Source organism: Onychostoma macrolepis, chromosome 06 (assembly GCF_012432095.1).
Source record: "Onychostoma macrolepis isolate SWU-2019 chromosome 06, ASM1243209v1, whole genome shotgun sequence".
Taxonomy (NCBI): domain Eukaryota; kingdom Metazoa; phylum Chordata; class Actinopteri; order Cypriniformes; family Cyprinidae; genus Onychostoma; species Onychostoma macrolepis.
In genome coordinates, this window is record NC_081160.1 from 21,816,252 (window position 1) to 21,842,663 (window position 26,412).

Genomic DNA, 26,412 nt, shown 5'->3' on the forward strand with positions numbered 1-26,412 from the left:
CACGGTTCTCACAGCCATGGAAAACATTGTAACGTTTTGATTTCTAAGAGTTAAAAGAGTCATGGAAATTTCTTTAGTGAAGATAATTATTAAAGTGATTAGTACCTGACATGCAGATGATAATCCATCTGGCAAATACTGTATACGTTTTTTCTGATCTCAGTGAATGTTTCTGCTTCACATTCAGAAAAACAGTGATTTTTTTACTGTTAGATACTTTAAATTTCAAATGCTGCAAATTCAGTTTCCTGTACAATGTGGGGAAGCGCATGCCTTCACATTTGGTAGTGCTGTAACATATCTACGTGGCATAACTATGGAGCCCAAAGTCTGAGAACATCATTCTTAAAAATCCTTGTTACTGTTCTCACCACAATGGTGGAAATTTCTTTTCAGCCCTCAGATAACATGAAATGTATTACATTGAAGGCCTGGAGAACTTCATACCTTCAACCATGTGGGTTATAGAGAAGAATGTCAGAAATTCAATCAGGAAAAAATAGTCTGAACACAGACCTCAATAACTTGCAGGTGATTTTCAAAGAACGAGTTGCCTGGAATATAAATGTCCCCCACTCAAATTCAGACATAGCAAGTAATTTAACGCTAGCTAGAAAGACATAAGTGGATCACCTGCTTGAAGGGAGTTATTTTCAGATTTTTTTTTTTTTATATCGTGTTCAACTTAGCATTCTGTACATGCCTGCTTTATTTGTGTGTATATTAAGTACGGTGTTATTTCTTTCGTAGCCTTTTTCTATATGTCATTTTGTATTTGAAAGCACGCCATTCCAGTAGCTTACTCGGTTTACTCCTGCTATAAGAAATAATATACAATGAAGATTTATGTATGATAAACATTTCTTTTTTCCCGTTGAGAGAGGATTGTTGTTTCTTGACGAGCTGGAAAATAAAAATTCAGCGTGTAGTTAAAGCTCTCTCACTGACACCGCTAGAGAGATTTACACTGCATTTGTGAACATGAAAGGGCCCTCATTTTACATGCACATATTCAGAGAACCTTCCTCAGCTCCCCAGCCTTTGAACAGCCATTAAACAATTTATCACTGAGCAGTTCATTTCATTTCTCCAACCCTTGGGACGAATGGTATTTCTCAGCATTGCACCCATAAGATTTACACGTGTTGACCACTCTGAATCTAGTTGCTAATTCATTTCTGCCTCATTCACATGACTGTAAATGAAAACTTGGCGTTTTGGAAGGATTTTCCCTCTCTAGCTCGGAGGGTTAGTTTATTTGAGTTAGCTTGTTACGTGTGTTCACTCCTTCCCTAAATCACGTTGGTTTTTATTTTCTTTCTGTAGTTCCTCCAGCAATCCATGAGATGAGAAGTCACGGGGTCCGACCCGGTCAGATTGCCCTGCTGAGATGTGAGGCAGCAGCTGTCCCCTCTCCAGTCTTTGAGTGGTACAAGGGAGAGAAAAGGTAAAACCAAAAGTGATAAATGATAAAAGCCTTCATTTCATTAGCTTAGCTGTACAGTGATCATTTATCATACATTATGCATGTTAAGTGAGTTTATTTGCGATTCAGAATGCTCACCACAGAGAAGGTTAACGTCGGTCGAGGCGAGTGTGCTTATGTAAAAAAAAAGCTATATTTTGATCAGTATTCATTTGCAGTCACTGCCTTTGTTGAATCCACTGAATAATTACAGTACAATCAAACTGTACAGCAGTTTTTGAGAATTTCGCCTAAGGTTTAATCGCTGAACGTTGATCTAAAGCTGTATTACAGTCTTTAGTAGTATTAGTTTAATAGCTATGGATCTGCAGCTTATCAAATATTACAAAGTGTCTTATTAAAGAGTCTTAATTTCGAAAGATAGTGACTCTTGGCACAGCGTAAGCTCATGAAAATCAGTTTTGCAACTTAACCGTCATTTTTAACTTTTAATTAAAGTCATAGACTTCTGGCAAAAATACTCTAACTTTCTAAAACAGCTCTGAAGCAAACTGTACCATTTGAGTCACTGGAGCAACACAAAAACATGTCCTAATTGATCAGCATTACGCATTATTTTAAGCATTTGTTTAAACACATGTTTTTCGGGGAGGGACAAAATTCATTTTTAGTGCCCAAAAAAGTGCTAAAATGGTGACTTTCTAGAAGGAAAGACTAGTGTTTGCAAGAAAAGGAATAGTTTTAGGGCTGCTTCGGTTGTGTGGAAATGAAATGTCAAATCAGATCCATCTTTTACTCTGCCATTGTCATGGCACTCAGTACACTTCTAGTTTTCTGTCAGCTGTGTACATAAGTATCAGCACATAATGTGGCTTTCACTCTTTGCAGTGTAAAGTTGGCTACAGATGGTTAAGTAGATGTAAGAGAGATAAAACCAATCACAATTCAATATGCAAATGAATGCAAGAAAGAATGCCAATATGCAAATACATCACTGTCAACACAATAAAAAACACTGGCTCACTGCTAGTTGTTCCAATTTTTGACAACGTTTCGACCCCTTTCTGGGGATGTCAGTGTTTTTTGTTATTTTCTATGAACATTCATTTGTGGCTGTGCACCAGAATTTTTTAATTTTTTTTTCTAGATGTTATTTTTAGGTTTCTACATTTCCAATACCAAACCTTCTTTCACTATGTCAGTGGGAGATTTTCAGAATTTAATTAAAAAATGTAATAAAGTTTCATAAAAACTAAAAATAGAGAGCACACTTAAGGCTGACATTACCTATGGGCATATTTCTAGCTCTAGAATGAATCACTGTGTAGGTTTAAAAAAAAAAAAAAAAAAACTGTTAACATTTGATTGGAATGTGATAAAATAAGAAAATAAATCAGAGGTATACTCAAGTCTACTTCTAAATGCACCATTTTTATACAGTTACATTAAAGTTGAAATACGTGCAAACCTGTGTATGTTAGGAGGATCTGTCTTACTATCTTAACCCTGCATTTTAATTGTATGTTTGTATAACCTCATCACTAGTAAAGAGCATTCCAAGTCTTCGCACCAATCAGCGTTGACACAAGTGGTGGTTCTTGAATTTAAATACCAAATTACCCCATTACCCATCATTTACCCACTCTTGCTGAGTACGATCTGAATCAGCAGTTCACACTGTGCTAATTGTAATTATAGGCTTCACTCAATTTATTCAAATTGCAAAGGAGGCTTATTGGCATTGGGTCTGTACTCAGCTTAATCTAAGGCTTTACATTGAGCATTGTTGCAAAACTGTCTGTTTTACTGTATTTGTCTGAATGTACCAACTCAATGCTGAGCTAACAGCAGGAAACAATAGCGAAAGAGAAACCAGCAGGAATGATGCAGCATCATGAACTAGTTTTGCTTTTAAAAGATAAAATAATCATGGAAAATGATAATAATATATTTCTTGAGCTAAATATATGTAAATGTTTTGTAAATCTAATGATAGTTGTGTCTCCAAATTTGATACTTTTGCAATAGAAAACACTTGTTAAATTGCGAAAAACATTGTTCTGTTTTCCAGTTGCTTGCTAATAACAGAGGCTGAACAGAATGTAATAATGTATAAGCAAGGTGATTCTGAATAGATTATTTAAATATTTTAGTGTATAATGGCCTATAACACTAAGATACCGTGGTAGCAGTGGTCTTTTGTTTTAAGAAAAGTTTTTGTTCTTATTTAAGCAAGTGTCAGCAGGAGACAAGCTACTTGAGAGTTAGGGGACAAAAGGTCAGCACATCGCTTTACCTGTGAGAGTAACACGAATGACCCAAAGTCAGGACTCTCGAGCAACTGCAGCTGAACTTTAGACCTTGACAAAGCTACAAGCCATGTGCAAATTTTTCTGCTTCTGATTTTCCCTTTGGCTATTCCCTCGGGACCAGGGACAATTGTAAATTTTTTTACGTTTTCCTTCATAACTCACATACTACCATATATCTACCTGCCATCTTTTGGTGTAAGAAAGATTAATATGTGTCCAAAACATTAGTGCGTTATCATAATATTTATCCATATCTTTGAATAGCTTTCATTTTTATTTGGTGGTAATTCCTTTACTTTGTGGGAATTATTCATGTTTAACCCTTATGTTATGTTTGGGGTTCCAGACTGGGAGATGATAGTAATTTTGGAATAATCAACTTATAAGTATTTTACTTAATGTATGCAGATGTTATTGAAACACTGATCATCAATTCTATCACAAAGAAGGCATATACCTTTTTAAAAAAAAACTGTTATCCAGAATAATAATAGTTCAGTCAAATAGTAAAATAGTTTTGACCACCATAAAAAGCAGTTAAAAAAAAAAAAAAAAGAATAATACCAAACAAATATGGCAAAAAGTACAAAATATCAAATTAAACAAATGAGAATAGGCAAATGGTTTATATCTTGGCATATATAAATCAAAAATTGAAATTTCTTCAATTCATAATTTTATATATAAAAATATACACTACTGTTATTTTTCTTTTTTTCTTTTTTTTGCTTGCAAAGGCTGCATTTATTAATAATACAATAAAAACAGTAGAAATGTAAAACATTATTACAATTCAAAATAATTGTTTTCTATTTTAATGTTTTTTAAAATGCAATTTATTCCTTCTGTAAATTCAAAGCTGACTTTTCAGCAGCAATTACTCCAGTCTTTAGTGTCACATGATCCTTCAAAAATCATACAAATATGTTTATTTGGTGCTCAAGAAACATTTATTTTTATTATTATTGATGTTGAAAATTTTGTGGACACATTGATACATTTTTTCTTCAAAATCTTTCATAAATCTTTTGTAACTATGTAAAAGTATGTGCTGTAATAAAAAAAAAGTAATGCATACTGTACTTGCTGACATTCTGACATTTCAATCATTTTTTCCAGTTTACGTCAATAGTGTGACCGAATTAATTTTTAAAATTACTATTATTCCATGTAGCCTCTCTGCATGTATAAATGAGAAGTGCTGCTAAGAATACTTTTTTATTTATAGCATGCCACACTGCAGCAGGTGTCACTGCTTGACGTGTCATGTCAACTCATGGTCCTATTTTCAGGATTAACATGGGCCAAGGAATAGACATCAAGAACCTCAGCTCCAGATCAGTTCTCACAGTGAAGAACATGACACAGGATCGCTATGGCAACTACACCTGTGTGGCCGTCAACAGGTTGGGAACAGCCAACGCCAGTGTGCCTCTGATTCGTAAGTAACAAGCATTACTCTCCCCTGGCTAACTCGTGTTGTGCTGGTAGTTGCTTTTTCACATATGCTGTTGCAGTAGTTGCAGAGCTCCTCGGAGAAAACGCAGTGTTTTCCTCCATCTTCAATGCATATGTTGCAGAGGAAATGAGAGAAGATGCTACTCAAATAGGACATTGTTTTGGAGCCTGAGGTTTTCTGTGAAGCGTTTTCAAAGAGCTCTTAAAATGAGATGCAATTTCTTTGAGCAGTCTGTTTGAAGTGCTTAGTGTTTTTCTGATTCACTGGCCGCTGAGTCAATAATAAAAGTAAGTGGGCTAACAAGATAAACAAATGAAAACAAAAAAAAATCAACAACAACAAAAAAATAGCGATAGTCTTAAAAGTGGCAGATGGAAAAGTTGAGTCCCCTGCTTTTAAATGAAGCATATCAAAGGCCCAGCTGAGATAAAAAATTCCAGTATCTTTCACGTTCTACTGAAGACCGACAGTCTGTGATGCGAGAAACCCAGAATAGACCAGAAAGCTGCATCTTCTCCTCCCACCAGAGTTACTCGGTACCTCTTATTTTCCTCATCGCTAATGAAAAGGAAACCTACCCTACTGTGCTCCTAATGAGAAATGGCAAGCAATTCCTCCACAACACACACATCTCCACATCTGTAGAGATTGCAAATGCGAGAGCTGGTCATCATTGCCTGGGACTAAATTGCTGTTATAATATTGGTCAATAAGTATTGATGAAGCAAAGGTGGATTCAGGGACACATTAATATTTAATGGAGGACCTCAACCTCAGAGACAAGGTGTGGAGTACTAATCAAAGTGCAGTGTTTGATTTTCTCCTCAGCATGGAGAAACCTATCATTTCGCTCTATTTTTAGCCTGGCGTATGATTTCCGCCCTCATATTTTATACCTTGTATTGATTGAAAGTGTTTCTTAGATTATTCCCGCACATTTGTTTTGTTGACTCTTCATCCCAGACATACAGTATCCCCAGCCGAAAGCTGTAGACGCAAAATTAAGTACTTTCCCCCTATGGAACCAACCTGGGTCTTTTATTGTACTGTATGTCTGCCAACATCAAGTTGATTGAGTGCTTTTGGCGTCTACAAAGGGTATTTAGCATAGTGAAATGCTCTTTAATGGCATGAACTTCCATTAAAGGTCTTCTGTGACAAGGTGAATGTAAAGAGGGTAAAGGCCATTATTCTTATACTTGAATGTCAAATTCAGTGTTTTTGGACAAAAGGGGGATTTGACTTCTTTTTTTTTCTTCACTCAAGTTCGCCCAAAACCAAAAATTTGGTCATCATTTATTCACCTCATGTTGTTTCAAACCTGTATGCATTTCTTTTTTCTGTGGAACACAAGAAGATATTTTGAAAAAAGTAGAAAATGTCCAACTCCAGTGTTGGATCCAATGTTGTCTTGGACCCCACTAACTTTCTTTGTATGTACAAAATACTTAAAGATACTTCAGAATATCTTCTTTTGTATTCCACTGATGAAAAATGTTTGGAACAATATGAGGAAGCATAAATATTGACAAAATGTTCAATTTTTTTGGTAAGCTATGTCCAAAATGACAGTGTTTTTTTAGCGTTTTTAGTGTTGTTTTCTACACTGGTCCAGTATTACTGCTAAAAGAGAGCTGGTGCATGAGTCTAAACTCCATTAGGTCCTCATTGGCCTGAATATTTTATTCCTCATTATTTTATGCTTCAAATAAAGTACGTTTTGGAATGTAATTCTTAACAGCAGAATTAGAATGTTAACTGACATTATGCTTAAGAGATTAAATTTTCATTAAGAAAAAGTGCACTTTCATGAAACGTTGGCGTTGGCATGCACTCTGCTAATGACGTTACAGTCAGATACACTCAGAGATCGAACCACATGTTTAAAAGTGCATTTTTTAAGCCTTACCAATTGCCAAATGACCTCAATATAGCTAATGGCTTCGGTTGCAATAGTCAAAAACAGATTCTCTTCTGTAGATATAAAAAATGCATGTCAAAGCAACACACTCAGTCAGTCTTTGTTTTCCTCAACGTCTCAATGGGAATTCATTAGTGTGAAAGATATTAACTCTCAAGAATGAGTTTGGCACTACTAGTAATTGACTATAATGTAAATAATCTCACAAAATGCTGATTTTTAGTGCATACTGTACAGCTGTGGCAAATAATCGCGTAAATTGACAAACAACCACAAATTTCTCAGCATCATACAATGCTGTCACAATATTGAAGTTGTACTGTATATTTGATGTTTTTTCTTCAGCGAGCACACATTCCTAAATGTGACAAACGGTTTTGTGGGGTAACAAATTTCTGGCAGTGAGTGTGTCTCTTTTGTTTAATTTCTAAAACCTTCCTGACCATTGTCTGTGAACACTACTTCACTGAACAGGCTCTTTTTGAAGACAAAAATCTGCAGGCATTGGGCAAAGGTGATGAATTTAACAAATGGATGTTTTTTAAAGTCCTTTTAATATTGTATTGAGAAAAATGGGTGATGCGTTGCACATGTGGTACGAATTAGAGTGACTTGACATTTACGTGGCTCTTTCTCCATTACTCACTGTCATCACATTTGATTGGACTTTTGGCCCTTTTTGCACCTGGCATTAAAGTGCGTTTTCAGTGATCGGCTCACAATCGGGTAGCATTTAACCACAGGGCACATTGTGATCGGATCACTGAAACCACATTCAAATATGGTCAGGGACAGTTGTTTGAGGTTGTTTTTAATATAACAATATCTTATTTCAAGAACTTATGTGGCAAAAGCTCTTTTTGGCTTACCAGGCACCTGTGTTGTGGTTTGCTGTCTTTTTTATTCTGTTTTACACTGTGGTTTTAGGATCTGGTCACCCAATTTAATGAACAATATCCCATGAATTGTTCCACTGCACTACACTTGAAATCTCTCATTTCTCTCCTCAAATCCTCGCTCTCGTCTCTCTCCCGGTCTGTTTTTCGCGTGGGTGCTTTAAAACTTTATTTTCCACCCTTTTCTTCACTTCTAATCCCTATTAGCATCCTTTACTGTGGGAATGTTTCTATAGCAGCCAAACGCAATAGACCAAATGGCTTATTTTAATCTGCGAGCATTTTGAATTACCCGTGTTTAACAAATTCGGTGAACGCTGGATATCTTTTGGTTAACGCAACCTCTGATGTAAGCTCCAAGTGTAAAGGGGGCCAACATGTCCTTTAATTTTCATTCGTGAGGGTTAAGAGAGACAACTGCTACTTATCTTTGAATTTGCCGTTTGCTTTGCTTTGCTTTGCTTTCAGATCATTGATCTAAAAAGTGTGCATGTCAGGATTTTCACGTTATGCATATTGCTAATTGCAGCATATTTATTTTTAGAGCAAAAGTGAAATGTAAATGTGTTAACACCCTAGCTTTCTATTTCTATTATGTCTTGCATAGCATGAACAAGTTTGTATGTGTGAGGAGGTAAATGTGTCTCGCACGTTGTTGCAAGGTACATCTCGAACCTGCTGTTTTCCGTATCTGGCGTGTTTTCCTGTCTGAGATTTTCTGCAACTCTTTCTTCTACATTTTGCTGTCCTGACTGTAAGGCGCAACGCTGAGGAGCAAAGATTTTGTTGTCCTTAATTGGCAGATTTCGTCTGCTCTGTAATCCAAGCTATCTTTCCCCCCTCATTTTTGCTTATAGCACAGTGTAGGCTTTGCCGAATAATCTCCTCCAACCTGTCATTGGAGTATGACTAAAACAGACTAGAAACACTCATAGCCCGAAGAAGCTTTCAGCCTCCCTTGATAAAGCCTCCACATCTTCTGCAGGCACCAGCTAATGGAAGCCTTGTTCATTTGCCATGCCTATCAATCATAACCTCAGTGTCATCTTTTCATATCTCGCCGTTTCTTCTTGTCCTGGTTTTTCTTTACCGCTCTTACTGAGTTGTGCCGGATGTTGTTGTCGTGGTTACCATACTGTGACCCTGTCTGAGTCACGGGGTGGAGGCATAAAAGAAGGGATGAAATGGAAGGTGAACTAGAACAGAAGATATGATGTCAATTTATTCTCATGAATATCGTTTTTCTCCAGGCTGGGAAACTCATGCATTCATCTTGCCATTCAGCCAGCCCTCCTGATCCTATTCTTATTTCCCCATCAATCATATATCAGGTTGCCTTCCTCCCCAAGCACCTCTACTTGCACTGTAAAGAACTGCCAAATACAGACTGTGCACAATTTATGCTGATACATTTAAGTGCTGTGTTAAGTTCCCATGTATTATGAATCCAATTGGCTGGTATATACACTATGATTTTCCAGTTCTTCCAAACACAATTCAAACAAAGTTCCAGATAAAATAATGTAGTCTTCTTGCATAGCCTGTAAAATCTGGTCTACGTTGCAACTCTTCTGGAGAACCGCCAATATATATGTATGACTGGCATTTAAAGAGACTAACCACGTTCTGTTTCTTTCAGGGTTCACCATTCTTCGCGCCAGTCTTCGTAATAGCTAAAAAAAAATTAACAAAAAGTATAAAAATGGATGTAAATAATGCGATCAGCCTGGCCAAATATAATAAGCAATGATTATTTTACAGACACACAGTTATACTCATGGATATCAAGTTTACTTGCTTCTGAGTGCCTCAAACAAAACTCTGGAATATCTTTCAGATTTGATGCCAGTGACTTTGCAAACTTCTGCAAATCCGGTGATTTGATCTTACTGAAAAGCGCTTATTGTATCAGCCGTGTAAACTCGACTTTGTCCCAAAAGCTGTATAAAACCAGCCAATCAGATTAGAGCTTGCCAGGCTGAGAAAGTGCTCTCCAGCTTTTTGTGCTTATGTATCAGACAATCGGTGAACGAAGTGGCCTGTGGACGTGCCATCTGAGGCTGAGATTGCGAATGCTATTACATTAACCCATTTCATTGCTGTTCTTTTGATGCGCATACTATATGAGAGATTGGTGTTATACTGCATTTTCTTGTTGAGGTTGCATTTTGTTGTCTTCATCTGCAGTGGTTTTGAAGCTCTAATCAAATTCAGTCCAGCGCTGAAAAGGACAGCCGAACAGATGGACTGACATTTATCTTTCTCATTGACTTTTATCTTGTATTACAACAGTCATCATTTTGACGTCTTAAAGGGTGCCGCCTCGCTGTTTGTACGCTGAATGTGCGGCGAGCAGGTCCTTGAAAAATAAGGTGTTTGTGATGCAGAGAGTCTGTTTTGGCTATAAAACACCTCCTGTCCAATCATTAACGGAGACGGCGGTTAAAACCGCCTGGAGAAATAGGCAATCCTTGCGATGTGTCTGACCATGCATGAAAGATAGAAGGTTTAGCCGTTCAAGGATGCAGCCAAAGTTTTTCTTCATCAGTACTGTGCATTGTGCTTCTGGAGATTAGAGAAAATTAGCCCCTTCAAATAATTCACTTTGACCTTCAAGTTTTAAAATCCATCGTTAAGGGGTTGGTGTAAAATAAATGAATTCAAGCACAGCTTGTAGTTTAGTTTTTAATTCTCATTCTCACAGTCTCAGAGTGGTCTAACAATGCACATCAGATAGCATTTCACTTGTATCTTGGCAATTTACGTTTTTGTGAATTGTATAGAAGCTGGATGTTCATTTCCTTGTAAAGAGAAAAGAGAAAAAATTAGATGTTATTATAGAATGAAATGCAATTCCTCCCACCATGATGATGGGTTTTTTTCCTTGCAAGTGAGAACAGAGGTCATCCAGTGTACACATCAATCTGCTTTTACGTGGATGCAATGCAGGCTACTCCATTTCTCTATACAGTACCTGAATATTGCACGTCATGCAATACTGTAATATAAAGGCTGAGAGCTCCACATGGAAAGAAATTTCACAAATCACATTGCGGTGTTCATCTGATATTAACAGAGGGAGAAGAAACCCTCTTAGAGCTGCATGAAGATCATCAAAAACTATGACTATAGCCCGATTCAGACCATAATTGTTTCTCATATGGACGTCTGTAAAAATAAATTTACATATCACCTCGGTGATAAAACTCATGGATTTATTCACAGTGGAGGAGCGAGTTCTGTAATCCTACGAACCCGGGAACGCTGCTCACATGGCCAGTCACATGATTGTTTGCTGTAAATAAAATTAATTTATACAATTATACGCGATATAGTTATAATATGTTCATAATACACATTTTAAAAATTGTATTGCATGCCTGCTGCTGCCTATAAAGACCCATTTCGAATGTTTAAGTGCTTGTCTTCTCTTTCTGCTCCCAGTCGCTGTGGTGGAGCAGTTATGAAGTATTGTTCTTTTAAATACATTCCAGCATTTCAGAAATAAATATGCATGCAAATTACACTGAAGTACAACAGTTACCGTAGGGTGTTCGGGAGTGCTCAAAAAGGGTTTAAACACTGAATTTTGAATCGATTTCTTCTCGTAAACTCAGAGATGTGGATTTGGATGGCAATTAAATTACTACACGACCTTGGTGTTTGTCAAAAAACAGTAGGTAATTCGGCCGGGGATTTTTACGGGGTGTTGAGAGAAAAACACTGACATCCTGGATTCGGACGGCAATTAAATCACTGATTACCCCCCGTAAATGGTGAAAATCACTTATGTCCCCATGAGAAACAATTACTGTCCGAATAGGGCTTAAGATCTTTGTTTTAGAAGAACTATAGTTTTAGCAGAATTTAGATTCTCAACTAAAATTGCAATGTAGGCCAAATTTGGTAAGAATGACAAACATAAATATTTATAATTAAATACTCTGAAAAGACGCCAAGGATTTGTACCCATACTAAAGTATCATTACTAAAGATTTATGAATTTTAAGGATTTTATTTATTTATCTTTGCCTGAACATATTGGTCTTTCTCCGGGTTATAGGTTGTATGCAGATTTTTGCAGAGCTTTTCTTATCCTTGTATGAAGGTCACAATTAAACCATCTTGGAAACATATTTTTGTCGCCTTTCATGTGTTTAGAGTGTTTATGTATAGAGTTAATGAAACTATGAAAAAATGAAATATTCAACATAAATAGAACTATGATATTCTAACTAAAATGTAATCATAAACCAGTTAAATGTGTTAAATTGATTTATATGAATTTTCACAAAATTAAAGTTAATGTGCTTGTTTACTGTACCAAGTAGACAACAGTGGTGTGCTTAAATTATGCATAAAATAACTGTAATTGTACAGTGGGGCAAAAAAGTATTTAGTCAGCCACCAGTTGTGCAAGTTCTCCCACTTAAAAAGATGAGAGAGGCCTGTAATTTTGTCATAGGTATACCTCAACTATGAGAGACAAAATGAGGGAAAAAAATCCAGAAAATCACATTGTAGGATTTTTAAAGAATTAATTGGTAAATTCCTCGGTAAAATAAGTATTTGGTCACCTACAAACAAGCAAGATTTCTGGCTCTCACAGACCTGTAACTTCTTCTTTAAGAGGCTCCTCTGTCCTCCACTCGTTACCTGTATTAATGGCATCTGTTTGAACTCGTTATCAGTATAAAATACACCTGTCCACAACCTCAAACAGTCCAACTCCAAACTTCACCATGGCCAAGACCAAAGAGCTGTCAAAGGACACCAGAAACAAAATTGTAGACCTGCACCAGGCTGGGAAGACTGAATCTGCAATAGGTAAGCAGCTTGGTGTGAAGAAATCAACTGTGGGAGCAATTATTAGAAAATGGAAGACATACAAGACCACTGATAATCTCCCTCGATCTGGGGCTCCACGCAAGATCTCACCCCGTGGGGTCAAAATGATCACAAGAACTGTGAGCAAAAATCCCAGAACCACACGGGGGGACCTAGTGAATGACCTGCAGAGAGCTGGGACCAAAGTAACAAAAGCTACCATCAGTAACACACTGCGCCGCCAGGGACTCAAATCCTGCAGTGCCAGACGTGTCCCCCTGCTTAAGCCAGTACATGTCCGGGCCCGTCTGAAGTTTGCTAGAGAGTGTTTGGATGATCCAGAAGAGGATTGGGAGAATCAGATGAAACCAAAATAGAACTTTTTGGTAAAAACTCAATCCAAACAACACCATACCTACTGTGAAGCATGGGGGTGGAAACATCATGCTTTGGGGCTGTTTTTCTGCAAAGGGACCAGGACGACTGATCTGTGTAAACGAAAGAATGAATGGGGCCATGTATCGTGAGATTTGATGACAATGATCCCAAACACACCGCCCAGGCAACGAAGGAGTGGCTTCGTAAGAAGCATTTCAAGGTCCTGGAGTGGCCTAGCCAGTCTCCAGATCTCAACCCCATCGAAAATCTTTGGAGGGAGTTGAAAGTCCGTGTTGCCCAGCGACAGCCCCAAAACATTACTGCTCTAGAGGAGATCTGCATGGAGGAATGGGCCAAAATACCAGCAACAGTGTGTGAAAACCTTGTGAAGACTTACAGAAAACGTTTGAGCTCTGTCATTGCCAACAAAGGGTATATAACAAAGTATTGAGATGAAATTTTGTTATTGACCAAATACTTATTTTCCACCATAATTTGCAAATAAATTCTTTAAAAATCCTACAATGTGATTTTCTGGATTTTCTTTTCTCATTTTGTCTCTCATAGTTGAGGTATACCTATGATGAAAATTACAGACCTCTCTCATCTTTTTAAGTGGGAGAACTTGCACAATTGGTGGCTGACTAAATACTTTTTTGCCCCACTGTATGTAGGAAACATAAAATGCTAGCTATGAAATTAACCTTAGCAAAAATATCCATCCATCCATTTTCTTATTTAAATAGCAAAAATATTTAAAATGCAATTTCCAATACATAATAAATATTTGATAATGCTTGACGTATGCTTAAATTATGCATAAAATAATTGTAATTGTGTGAACAGTAGGAAACACAAAATGCTATGAAGCCTAGACAACCATTTTATAGCAAAAATATCCATCCATCCATTTTCTTGTCTAAATAGCAAAAATATTTAAAATGCAATTTCCTTTACAGAATAAATTGCAATTTGAGATGTGGTGGAAATAACATTTATGGATAGAGAAAAAATAAAATTACTGAATTTTCCTGTCATACAGTGTAGTAGCAAAGTACATAAACCAGTGAAAGTTTGTTTAATTTCTGAATTTCCACCACAGGCCAAAAGTAGCCATAGTTGAACAAACAAACCAAGAACATATGTATTGCTTTTGCCTCCTTCACTAAATTTGCTTCTATACCCTTTCTATGATTTACAGAGAAATGTCAGTTTATTCCCGAAGCGTGCGGTGCTGTCAGTGGTGATGATTGCTCCAGGTTGCATGCCTGTGCGCTTAGCATGAGCGGCAGCTGAAAGCTGCAACACACATCGTCTGTGTTTTGACTTCACACACACACTGTCTCAACCCTGCCCCTGAACCTGCGAACAGTAATGATGTGAACTGTCTCTAGGCGCTGTGATTTCAACTCCAGGGCTCTCAATTTAGCAAAGGGCTTACCAGAGAGAAGCCTCTGTTGAGGTCATTACACCCCTTAATCACAAAGTCACTCTTACTGTACGGAGTCACTGTAATGTTGATTTGAACAATAAAAGAGAAAACACAGATCCTGACTTTTTTTTTCTTGTGCAGTTCATCTCTACTGTCACAACGGATTTGAAGGAAGGGAAGGATAATACGTTTGACAAATGTCCAGATGGTTTGATTGTGGCCTGAGTCCTTTTTTTTTCCTTAAAAAAAAAATGACCAGCATCTGTCATGCAAACACTTGTATGCTTTCATAGTAATGTTCATGTGATTTTATTGATACGGGCTCATGCAATTTGATGAAGCTGGGCAGAAGTACATCTACATTTTGTTTAAAAGAAAATAGTGGAAGGACCTTTTTGAATAAAGCATTTCACAAAAGGAAGTTTGCTTAGTTTTAAATTATGGATAATAGATAGACTGTTCAAAATTAAGATACAGTAGGACATTTCCTGGTGATATAAAGGGATACTTCTTTCAAAAATGCAACTTTTGTCATCATTTATTCACTGTTCCAAAACTTTTATACATTCCTTTCCTCTGTACAACACAAAGGAATAGATATTGAAGAACGCTTTCGAAATAACATTGGACCCCTATGACTTTCATTATATGCATGAAAAAAAGAGAGAGATAAATATCTTCTTTTGTGTTCCAAAAAATGAAAATTCTGTCATTTGTTCACCCTCATGTCATTACAAACCTGTATGACTTTCTTTGTAGCATAAAAGGAGATTGACATTTTGAGAAATGTGATTTGGGTTTCCTTTCTCTATACCATATAAATTGGCCAAAACTCAAAACTGTTTGGTTACCAACATTCTTCTTTTGTATTGTGCATTAGAAAGAAGAAAGAAAGTCATACAACAACATGAGTATGAGTAAGCGAAGACAGAATTTTCATGTTTGAGTGAACTGTCCCATCATGCTAGTTTGTTTCATTCACTTCCATGTAAACGTGGGAGACTGGAAACACAAACGAGCGGAAAGTTTCACCTTTCGATGTGTGCCAAAGTTCAAGTTTGGTGAACTCTGAACTCTGATCTGGCCAGTAGAGCATCTAAACAGATTTTCTGACCTCTTGGTTCAATAGAAAACATATGAATTTTAAAGCTGCATGTTGTGCATTGTTGCGGGAAAGTGGAGTAAATGCCATATTTTAACAATAGAATTTATTATTATTTGAGGTGTATTATTTATGCTTACAACCTTGTGTGACCTTTAGTGTTTCTACACCTGTGGCTACTGTACAAGGGCACTTGTATGAACTTATGTGGAAATAAATTCATACATCTACTAAAAATGACCTTGCAGGTGGTTAACAGTAATGGCTAGGAAAAAATGAAGTTAGCCACTTTTGTTTGCAGATGCCACTTGGTTTAATATTTTGTATGTAATGCAATGACAGCCTGACCTTTTTAGGTGTCCAAATACTTTTGCTTTGGCTGTCGGATTCATTTTTTATATTTTACTCTTTTATGTATATGTATCAGCAGAAAATGTGAAGACATTCATGTTTCAGTTTATCTCCCCCAGATCTAGACGTATCCCCCCAGTTAAGTTTTAATTACCATCAGTTAAGTAACTCACTGGAAAATATCGAGCCTATATGAGATTAAAAATGGATTGACATTAAAGTCCTGCTTTTAACATTTCCCAAAAAGGGAGCTGGGGCAATTGAGAGAGTATGATATCTATTAATAATATGAAAACTATATTACATCGTCATGATTAAATGACTGTCTGCTAGGTGCAAATTTAATTTCATGTGTTAATTGAGCTGAGCTTCATTCCGGTCCGTTGAATTGAGTGATGCTCAGAAGCTTCTAATTTGGAGTATCAAAGATCAGCGATCATAATATGATTTGAAACTGACTCCGTTGAAAACCCTCTGAACATAAAACCCGACTGAACATTACATTTTGATCAAGATGATCAAGCTCAGCAGGGATTTGTTTTATTTTGCGGTGTAAAGGGCCCTTTTGTTGCCCGTTGACCACAGAAGCAAAATTTTCACACCCTTTTTTTCCCCAGTCTTTACATGTTTGTGTTCTCTTTTCCCTTCTTTTGGGTCTTCGTTATGTTAATAATATATAAATGTCCTCTTTTCCCTCTCCCCTTCTTTTCCTGTAGCAATTATTGAACCCACAACAACTAGTGCTGTCTCAAGTCCAGGTCAGTATATGTCACATGCTGTACGCAGCTCAGTAAGGGATCCGAAATGCTGCACTAACCAAAAATGACCTCTTCTTCATTGCAATTCCTCCTTCTCTCGATTGGCCAGGATGCCTGCTGGCGTTCAGCTTTGTGTGTCGTCACTTTATTTATTTATTTATTTTTCTAGGGCTGTCAATCAGTTATTTTTAAATCAAATAAATTACATTATACATCAATTAATTCATCCTTTATCAATGTTTGCTGAGAAAATAGTTGTAGCCATGACTCGGCTCCTAAAAATGTCATTTAGAACCTAAATATAAATTTGCATTTACAATACAAAACACAATAATTTATTGACTTATTTACATAAAATGTTTTTGCATATTTTAATATGCTATTCATTAAAACAAACTCTCTTTGGTATGTGTGTTGATTAAAACTAATCATATTTCCAATATGTGTTATTTGTTAGCATTAATGGCTATTAAAGTCAGTCAAATCCTTGGTTCATTCTAAATGCTCTTACTCATGGATCGCGGAACGTACCAAAAGAAGGGGGGGCCGAAGGGGGTAGTGTTGACTTCGCACACTGGCACAATGGATTAGAAGTGGCATTATAATGCATTATAAATGTACCAAATCCTTGTTATTGTACTAAATAAAGTGTGTAAGATTGTACATTTTACATCCCAGTCTACATTTTAATATTAGAAACCGCTATTAGCCTATTTATTAAGACTCTGGATAATTGATTTTTAGAATAGAGATCACAGTTCTCCTAAGATTCTGAAGCAAAACATTAGACAAATACAAAATAATATGTAGGCTAATTCACTTAGGTTTCTTACAAAATGTTTTATTTAAATGAGTGTAAAATGTTATAAATGAGCCAATTAAAATAAAAATATGTAAAAATTATTTGAAATATATGAACTTGTTTCGTTTTTGATCGAATCTCTTGATTGAATGAATTAGACATCAGATACATTTTAATAGTCACTGTTCGCTACCCTCTGGCATAACGTAACATTTATAATCGGGGCGGCGCCAGAGAATTTTAAACGCAGGTGTTCAGGGGATGCTAGATCAATGACAGGAGGAGCTGGGCAATAGTAAATATAATAATAATAATAATAATAATAAACTGTTTTGGTCATATTAATAATAAAATCGCTGTAGGTGCATTTCAAGTATTTATGAGGAGTGTAGTCGGAGTAGGCCTATTATCGCGCTTAATGTATGACATGGGGGTGCCCGCGCAATCTTTTTTATTTTTCTGCGGAAAGAACTTAAAATACTTATTAATAATTATTTTGGATGTGCTTTCTGTCGTCTCATGCAGTCTCTGTGGATGGAGCGCGTCGCAACAATGAACCGACTCACAGACATAAACTAAACTGAAACAAATCTATAGAAAGCTTGAAATGTCTACTAAGAACTAATTCAAATAAAAAAAATATATATATTCTATTTATGTAGTCAGTATTGTGCACGTCCATTAGCCTACTGTGGAGATGGAGAGTCAGCGCCGGCGTTTGCAGCCGACACTAACTGAGAAAGCACTAGTTTAGTAATAAATAATTAAAATGTCTTCTTTTTCCCCGATGCATTCATAATTATTACTTTTGCCAGTGCTTTGCAGCCAGCTTATGCGCAGCTTATATTATCTATTTAATATAAACGTTCGACTAGTTTACTAGAAAAATCTGTCGGGGGCTGGCCTAGCCTACTTGGCACAAGGAACCGATCCATTTTTTAAATAAAATGCTGTGACATTACGAAATGTGCGACTGCAAATCACGTCACGTAGTATTCCATTGCACGAGTTATGCATGTGTAAGTAGACAAATGTTTTTGTATTATTTAATCTTTCTTAAACTATGGTCTTTTTCGGGGTGCTGAAGCACCTGCTAGTCCCTCCCTAGCGCCGCCCATTACAATCATTTGAAGCGTGACATCAGTTCCAAAACTCAGTTTCTCATTTTGAACGCGGCTGCGTTAAACTTTTATCCCAATACTTTCATTATTATTTAATGTTTGCAACACAGAAATGTAGCCTACTGTGTAGACTGTTTGTAAAGCTGTTTCAAACATAAAGTTTATGATGAGCGCTGCTCTCTCTGGATCAGCGGCTGCGCGAAAGCAGGTTTAAATATTCCGATGTGATTGTGATTTCAATAGTTTAATAGACATGATCTAATCGACATAGTAATAAGATTGAGTGTGTTTGAATCGAGATCGCGATCTTTTAATGAGTAATCCATATGAGCCTGTAGCCCATGTATTTTTGTATGTCCTAATTTGTACCGGACCTCAAAAGTTACCCGGGCCCGGGCCCCCGCTTCCGCGATCCATGCTCTTACTGTCAGTCAACTCACTCATCAGTTCTCTCATTACGAGTCGGTGAGTGGTTTACATTTTGAGTCTGACATTTCCAAAAAAAGATAGTTCTCGGTTCAGTTAATCATTGAGTTGTAGTCTGAAGAGCCATCTAGACCAGTGGTCTCAAACTCAATTCCTGGAGAGTCACAGCACTGCAGAGTTTAGCTCCAAACGGCTCCAACTCACACCTGCTTGGAAGTTTCTACTAATCCTGAAGAGCTTGATTAGCTGGATCAGGTGTGTTTGATTAGCGTTGGAGCAAAACTTGGTTTGAGACCAGTGATCTAGACTGATTCAGTCCAGTTCTTAAACGAATCAATTGAATCATTTAAAGATTCAAATCAAAAAATTATTCATTAGCAAATTAGACATCAGTAAAAACAGAAATCAACTTTAGGGCATTATTTTAGTTTCTTTAATTGCGTTATTTAAATTGACAGCCCTAATTTTTTCACTTGATTTCTTTGTGTTTCTTTGTGTTTTATTTCTTTAACTTGTGGCATTGCACAGTACAGCACTGACACCCCTCTGAGCGAGCACTGTGGCGTTATGGTGGGCACTGTCATGTGTAGCGCTGGGGCGAGTGGCTTTCCTAAACGCTGACTGCTTCTCTCTGGCTTCCTCATTCTCTGCTTTAGTGCGGGCTGCATGAAGGGCGGGATATTGATAATACGCCTCCTCGACTTCTCTCTTGTATTTGTTGTCTGCCATTTTCTCTCCTCCTGAGCAGCAACTGACTCCGCCGTCTCTGAACGTCTCTCACTATCTATTGCGTCGCTGTGTTTTCGCTGTTGTGCTCCTTACTGAAATCACAGACCATGATATTCTCTTTCTGGGGGAGCGTGGAGTGTGTGTGTGTGTGTATGTGTGTGTGGGCCTGTGTGTATTAAAGGGATAGTTCACCCAAAAATGTACATTCTGTCATTATTTACTCACCTTCATGTTGCTTCAAACATGTATGACTTTTTTATTCTTGTAACACAAAAAGAACAATTTTTTGGAGTTGCATTAGTCGTTGTTGGATATATATCACCTGGTTTTGGATATTTAATTGTGCATGTGCATTTCTTCTATTTTTACATTTAGATTACCTTTGCCATCATCTAATGTTCACTTAGTTGTCTTTTAAAAACACTAATATTTTAAGACTGTTGAATTTATTCTCTAACAAAAACATCTCAAAATGAATATCTAATATATCTAATATATAATATATTTTTATGATGCATTATAATGTTGTAATTCACTTGTAGCATTTAAGACTACTGATTTAAATTTTTTAGTGTTTTGTTTTAAATTTATTTAGGCAAAATAGCATAGCATTTTAAAATTTAATTGTAATATTTGAATATCCCATTTAACAGTTATTGGTACAAAACATGAAAATAATTATTGGCTTAAGGTGTACTGGAGTAACACATGTTGGTTACAGTGCTTTCTTTTTATTCATGTTTTTAAAAATCTTTATTTTTGAAAATGCCACTATAGGGTTACAGAATCAAGAAATTGCTTATCTTTATTTTACAGTTTTTTGGGGGTTTGGTCAGAATTATGTAAAATAATATTTTAGTAATTGTTATGCTAATGTTATTTACTATAGTTAATAAAGTAAATGGTATGGTTTCATATATAACAGTCATTGGCCACCATTTTCTGTAAGATATTGCCAACAAAAAATCCATATCTGTCGAACACTAATCATAAGACTTTGTGCGCTATATTGTGCTATTACAGTCTTCTGAGCTTACAGTAACTTTGTGTGTGGAGCAGTCCAAAGTAAATGAATGAGTTGATCCAGTTCACTAAAACTGTCTGAATTAAAAATGTTTTTGTGTCCAGAATGACCAGTAGATTCTTCAAAATTTCTCCTTTTGTGTTTCATAAAATAGAATCATTTGGATTTGGACCAATATGATTGTGAATAAACGATAACATTTTTAATTTTTTTGGTTGAACTATTCTTTTAAGACATGCCTTTTAAAAGTCGGTGTGAAAATGTAATCCCTCAAATGGGATACATTACTTCCCCTAATGCTTTCTCTTTAGCACATATACGGACACAATGCACACACTAACAATGTGTGTGATGTGTTGTATTGCATGACTGCTCTCAGTAACCACAATGAGTCTCATTCAGCGTTACAGATCTTAATGCATTTTCATACTCCATTTTACAGATATGCCACTGTATTAGTAGGTATACCATTTGTATGGAATGGATATAATTAGCCATGAGGTCCTCTCCCTGCCAGAGTTTAGACCTTTGCTAGTGTGTAGCCCTTAACTTTCATTTGATGCAACGCTTGCAGAACAAATGACAATTTCATGGTCCACTGCAGTAGCGGCAGTATCAATCGCTGAGATAAACTGTCTCGACGTCCCACTGTTCTTGTTTTGTTCCAAGTTCCAAATTGTATTTCTAGTTAATTTTGTGCTGTCCTAGTTGAGCGACTTGGCTGAGAGAGGATAGTTTGAATTCCTTGCAACAGGTGCACTACTTATTTGACAAAGAATATAAATGAATTAATAAATGCTAATTATGTTTTGACATCTCTTCACAGGAGGGTTGGATTATGTGTATTCAGAAAGAAGCAATACATACGGTATGCAAACGCAATGATGTAAATGTATATGAGCATGTATAAGGGGAGACCGAGGCTAGTTGTCACGCAGGGAATTTAATTGGATTTCGAGACAAGGGTATTTCCTTAGAAATGTCAGGTGTCACATGACTTTTGTACTGTATGTTGTATTTTTTTAATTACAGTATTTATCGACCATTTTGTTTCTCATAATTGTTTTATTGATTGAATTAAGCTTTAAAAAACTATGTTAGAATAGCAGGTTCTGTTGTGACAACTTATTGCCTCTATGCCTTTTATCCTGAACAATAACGGTGGAATTTAATTTAGATTTCATAGCTTTTTTTTGTAGTGAAGACTGACTATTAGCCTCAGTCTCTCCTATATATGAATGAAATTAAAACATTGCACAATAGCTATTAAATCCATTCTTTACTTTGTATGTGTAACACATTTCATATTTGCTAGAATGGAAACAGGAGGGGATGTTAGATCTTAACAGAACAGATGCTTGTCGATACCTACCCTTTTTTTTTTTTTTTTTTTTTTTTTTTTTTTGCGTGATTTTGAAACATTTTGGCCTTTCTTTACACATTTACAACTGCGCTAAAAATGGCTATAATTGACTGTGAAAATCAATCCCTACTTCACACGCAGTGTGAGCTTTTCTCCAAACACACTGCCAATACTTTTGTGTTTCTCTGCATGTTGGCTGAAATAACAGCTACATTCAGACATGCTTTTGATTCCACTGAAAACCAACCTGTCTCTTATCAGTAGCCCTTCTGACAAATGGTTCAGACAGCTTCCACACAAAGTGAGATTTATGAAGCATTTGTGCTATTGGGATTCATATAAGATTTATTCGGTGAAATAGAGTGTGTTTCATTAAAAAAAAAAAAAAAAAATTGAGAGCTCAGGCCACAACACTGAAGTTATGATTTATGTTTCTCTTGATGTTTTGTCACATGGATTGTACTGAAGTTATATTTTAGAGAAAGTGCAACCATAAGTGATTGGATTTCCTGTTTCTGTACCCTATAGGTAGATCACTTGAAAATTGTAGTCGCTACTGATTACAAATTACATGACAAATTGTAGTTAGTAACATAATTTAATAATTAATTTTGAGTACTTTTTGATTACTTTTAAATTATTGTGTACCATATTGATATAAAAAAAATAAAAATATATATATTCCATTCTTTATCAACAACATGAAGTGTGGCCCGTGCTGGCAAAATGAGTCGGAATGCACACGGGGTAATTTTGAGCTAACAGGCAAAAAAAAGTGAAAAATGTCGACTTTGACGTTTTCATAAGAATGAGTTCATTAAGCGCTCCTCTAGTGATCAAAATAGTATTTAAACATCTAATATGATCTTTATTTGTAAGTTTTCTGAGAGGAGTACCTTTTCTCTGCTCGCTTCTCGCGCTGACTGTCATCCGAAGCGCCCCGCATAAAGAAGCTTCAGATGGCGCACAATCCCGAAAATAATACACATATACACAGAATTACATTTTTCAAGTATTCACACAAAAATAATCTTTTAATGGAGAATGTGAAAATAAAAATAGCTCATTTTTGAAAATTTGCTCATTCTGACTCATTTTGCCAGCACAGGTCACAAATGTATTAAACATTACATTACACCAGAGTTTCCCAAAATGGGGTTAATGAAGGAACTGCAGGGGGTTTTTGAGTTGATGAAAAGCTATGATTAATGAAATCATAAAAACGTCAAATTAAAATGAATAAATTATTTGAAAATCAAAACAAAACAATTAAACACTAAAAATAGAAATGTTTGTGACTGATAAAGTGATAGTGTGAATGTGTTGTTAAGACACTGAAAGATTTATTTAATATCTCAGGGGTCTCCAAGTAAATATTTTAGGTCAAAGGGGATGACAAAAAAATCAGGAATCCCTGTATTACACGAACAAACATGAAAACAGCAGTGACATTACATGTTTAAAGTTTTCCAGGTTTTAAATATTTTAGGAGTGGTTCGATACCACTTTTTCAGAACCGATCCCGATCCGATACCAAAAAATCAGAGTATCTGCCGATACCGATATCGATCCGATACCTGGGCAGTTTTTTTTTTTTAAATCAGTGTTGAATTTTTATACCTTAATGTGTGTTGACCTGATCATGACTCTTTTTGACAAAAATACTATTATAAACTAGTTTATTGGATAATTCAGTAGCAAAAGTTACTCTAGAAAAATCATGACTGCACACTTTTATAAAATCTAAAATTAGTGGGGGAAAAAAAACATTATTTAGTGGGGAACAAATAAAAGTGAATAAGTATAGGACTAAATCTAAAATGATAATGTAAAATGATATACATTGCTCTTTGTAGTGTAAAATACATTCATGAAAAACAAGTAATATATGTATATATAAATACTGTAAAATGAAAAGACATTTCTTTTAAATGTATAGCACAGCAATGAGGCAGAAACATATGATTGGCTCTATGACTCTCTCTCTTCTCCACCTGTAGCTGGTGTGCGGTGAGCGCACTAGCGCCGTTGTCCTGTGGCTGCCGTTGCATCATCCAAGTGGATGCTGCACACTGGCGGTGGTTGAGGAGAGACCCCCCCCCCACACATGATTGTAAAGCACTTTGGGTGTATTGCAATACACAATAAAGTGCTATATAAATGCCTCATTCATTCATTCATTCATGATAGATAAGGCGAACAAGAAAGGCTATTAATAATCTTTCATTGTGCAAAAGTATTATGATACGAAATGCTCCAAATACAGAGCGGCACGAAGCGCTTATGCGCATCCCGTGCGCAGAATGATGCGCTTGAAGCAACACGGAGTCTCAGCACACAGCGCTCCGCATAGAAAGGTTCAAAGCACCAGTGGTGGGCTGTGCATTTCACACCTAGGCCTTCAGTGGCGTCCTACATGAATCAATCCACCTCTTAATACCTTCATAATGATGCCACGGCTATAGAAACCATAAATATTCCACAGAAATGCAGCATCACAGACAGGTGTAGCGAGAATGAATGCTATTACTAAAGCTAGGAACCCAATTAACACAATTCACCAAGTTGACACACCTGCGCAACACACATCATCTCTAGCTGAGGCATTAAAGGTGCAGTAGGAGATCTCGGAAAATGATAACTTTAGCCTGATAGCACTGAAAGCGAACGTCCCACCCTCCCTGCAATTGCCGTCCAAAGCCACGCCCCCTGAGCGCACATACGCTCAAAGAGCAGGCAGAGACAACATAAATTACTACAATAGGCTACATCAACGGTTTCCAATTACAGTCCTCGCACCCTCCCCGCTCTGCACATTTCATATGTATATCTTATCACGTCCGACGGTTGTTCTGTTCGACCGTAAGTCATAAGTGCCCTGCGAAGTGGACATCACCAGATATTCCGCCATGATTCCAGTTCAAAGTGAGCGTTTATGTTCCATACAAAGGGCATTAAAGTGTGCCAGACCTGAATTTAAATTGTATTTATTTACAGAGGTATATTATGTCACACTTCATACTTCTCTTTCGTCTGTGTGTGAGGAGCAGCGCAAATCCGTGAGTGAATGTTCTGAAGTGAAATAAACGGATTTTCCCTGCTCAGGGAGTAGGGAGCAATGAAAACTGTGTAGGGAGCATGTCAGTCGGAACACAGTTCATGCACGGAGCTCTCCTAACGAGCTGGTCATCTGAACTGAGTGTGTTAACTAAGCGAGACATGCAAAATACGCAGAGCGGGGGGCGTGAGGACTGGAACTGGGAACAGCTCTGGGCTACATCATGTGTCATTCACTGGTGAGAAAACTTTACAGCACAGTTAGTAAAAGTACTACAATACCAGGAAGGAAGATCGGGTTGTTGATGTTTGCCTGCCCTTCTCACTCTGTCTGCACAGCGTGCGTGAATGCACTGATGACATATCCTGTCTGTGCAAACAGGGTGCGCAGAGATATGCAAATACATACGTTGACAGGCAGGTAGGAAAGACAATTAAAACGCTCTGACCGAGCGTTTTAATTGGACAAACATTTCTTGGTCCTACACCTTCCACAGAATATATAAATACAGATAAATACATTTAGACCACTTAACTTAATGATTGCTATCAGGATGTGAAGAGACTTTCAACCAGAATAACAAAAATATTTTCTGAAGACAATCACCTATGGCACCTTTAACCGCACAAAATGACACAAATATAGTCCACCTGATGTTCTTACAGACATTTATTAACTCAAACGTATTTATACCTTACAGATAACATTGGTATAAAACATAAGGCGATTACATGTGTTTTAAAGTTGACCTAACAATTTAACAAACTCTTACTGCTTTTCGTCTTCACGAGTCCGCTCTGCCCACTTGCTGCGGGAGGAAAATACTAGTTAGCTCAGATTTACCGGGAAAGTGAGCAAGAAACATTAAAATAATTCATACAAGACGATGAAGAAAAGCGTATACATGTGTTTTAACGTACCCCTGTGACTCTCATCTTCACGCCGAGTCTCCCATTGGTCTGCCTCTCTTCCAGCGGAGCTGCAGCCGGAGGAAAAGCCCAGTTAATACAGCTCGACACGGGAAACT

The 26,412-nt window shown here is 36.8% G+C and overlaps 1 protein-coding gene across 5 annotated transcripts in view; it reads left to right on the top strand.

The window, feature by feature from the left end:
* The window catches only part of negr1 (neuronal growth regulator 1), a 164,264-nt gene that overhangs the window by 81,540 nt on the left and 56,312 nt on the right, over positions 1-26,412 (top strand). For 3 of the 5 annotated variants that reach the window (XM_058778333.1, XM_058778329.1, XM_058778331.1), the window contains exons 5-6: positions 1,327-1,447; positions 5,031-5,179. In XM_058778333.1, the coding sequence (XP_058634316.1) occupies positions 1,327-1,447; positions 5,031-5,179 (270 nt within the window). Of the gene's footprint in view, positions 1-1,326; positions 1,448-5,030; positions 5,180-16,820; positions 16,863-21,790; positions 21,865-26,412 lie in introns of those variants that run through there. The other 2 variants (XM_058778332.1, XM_058778330.1) reach the window with 2 other exon arrangements.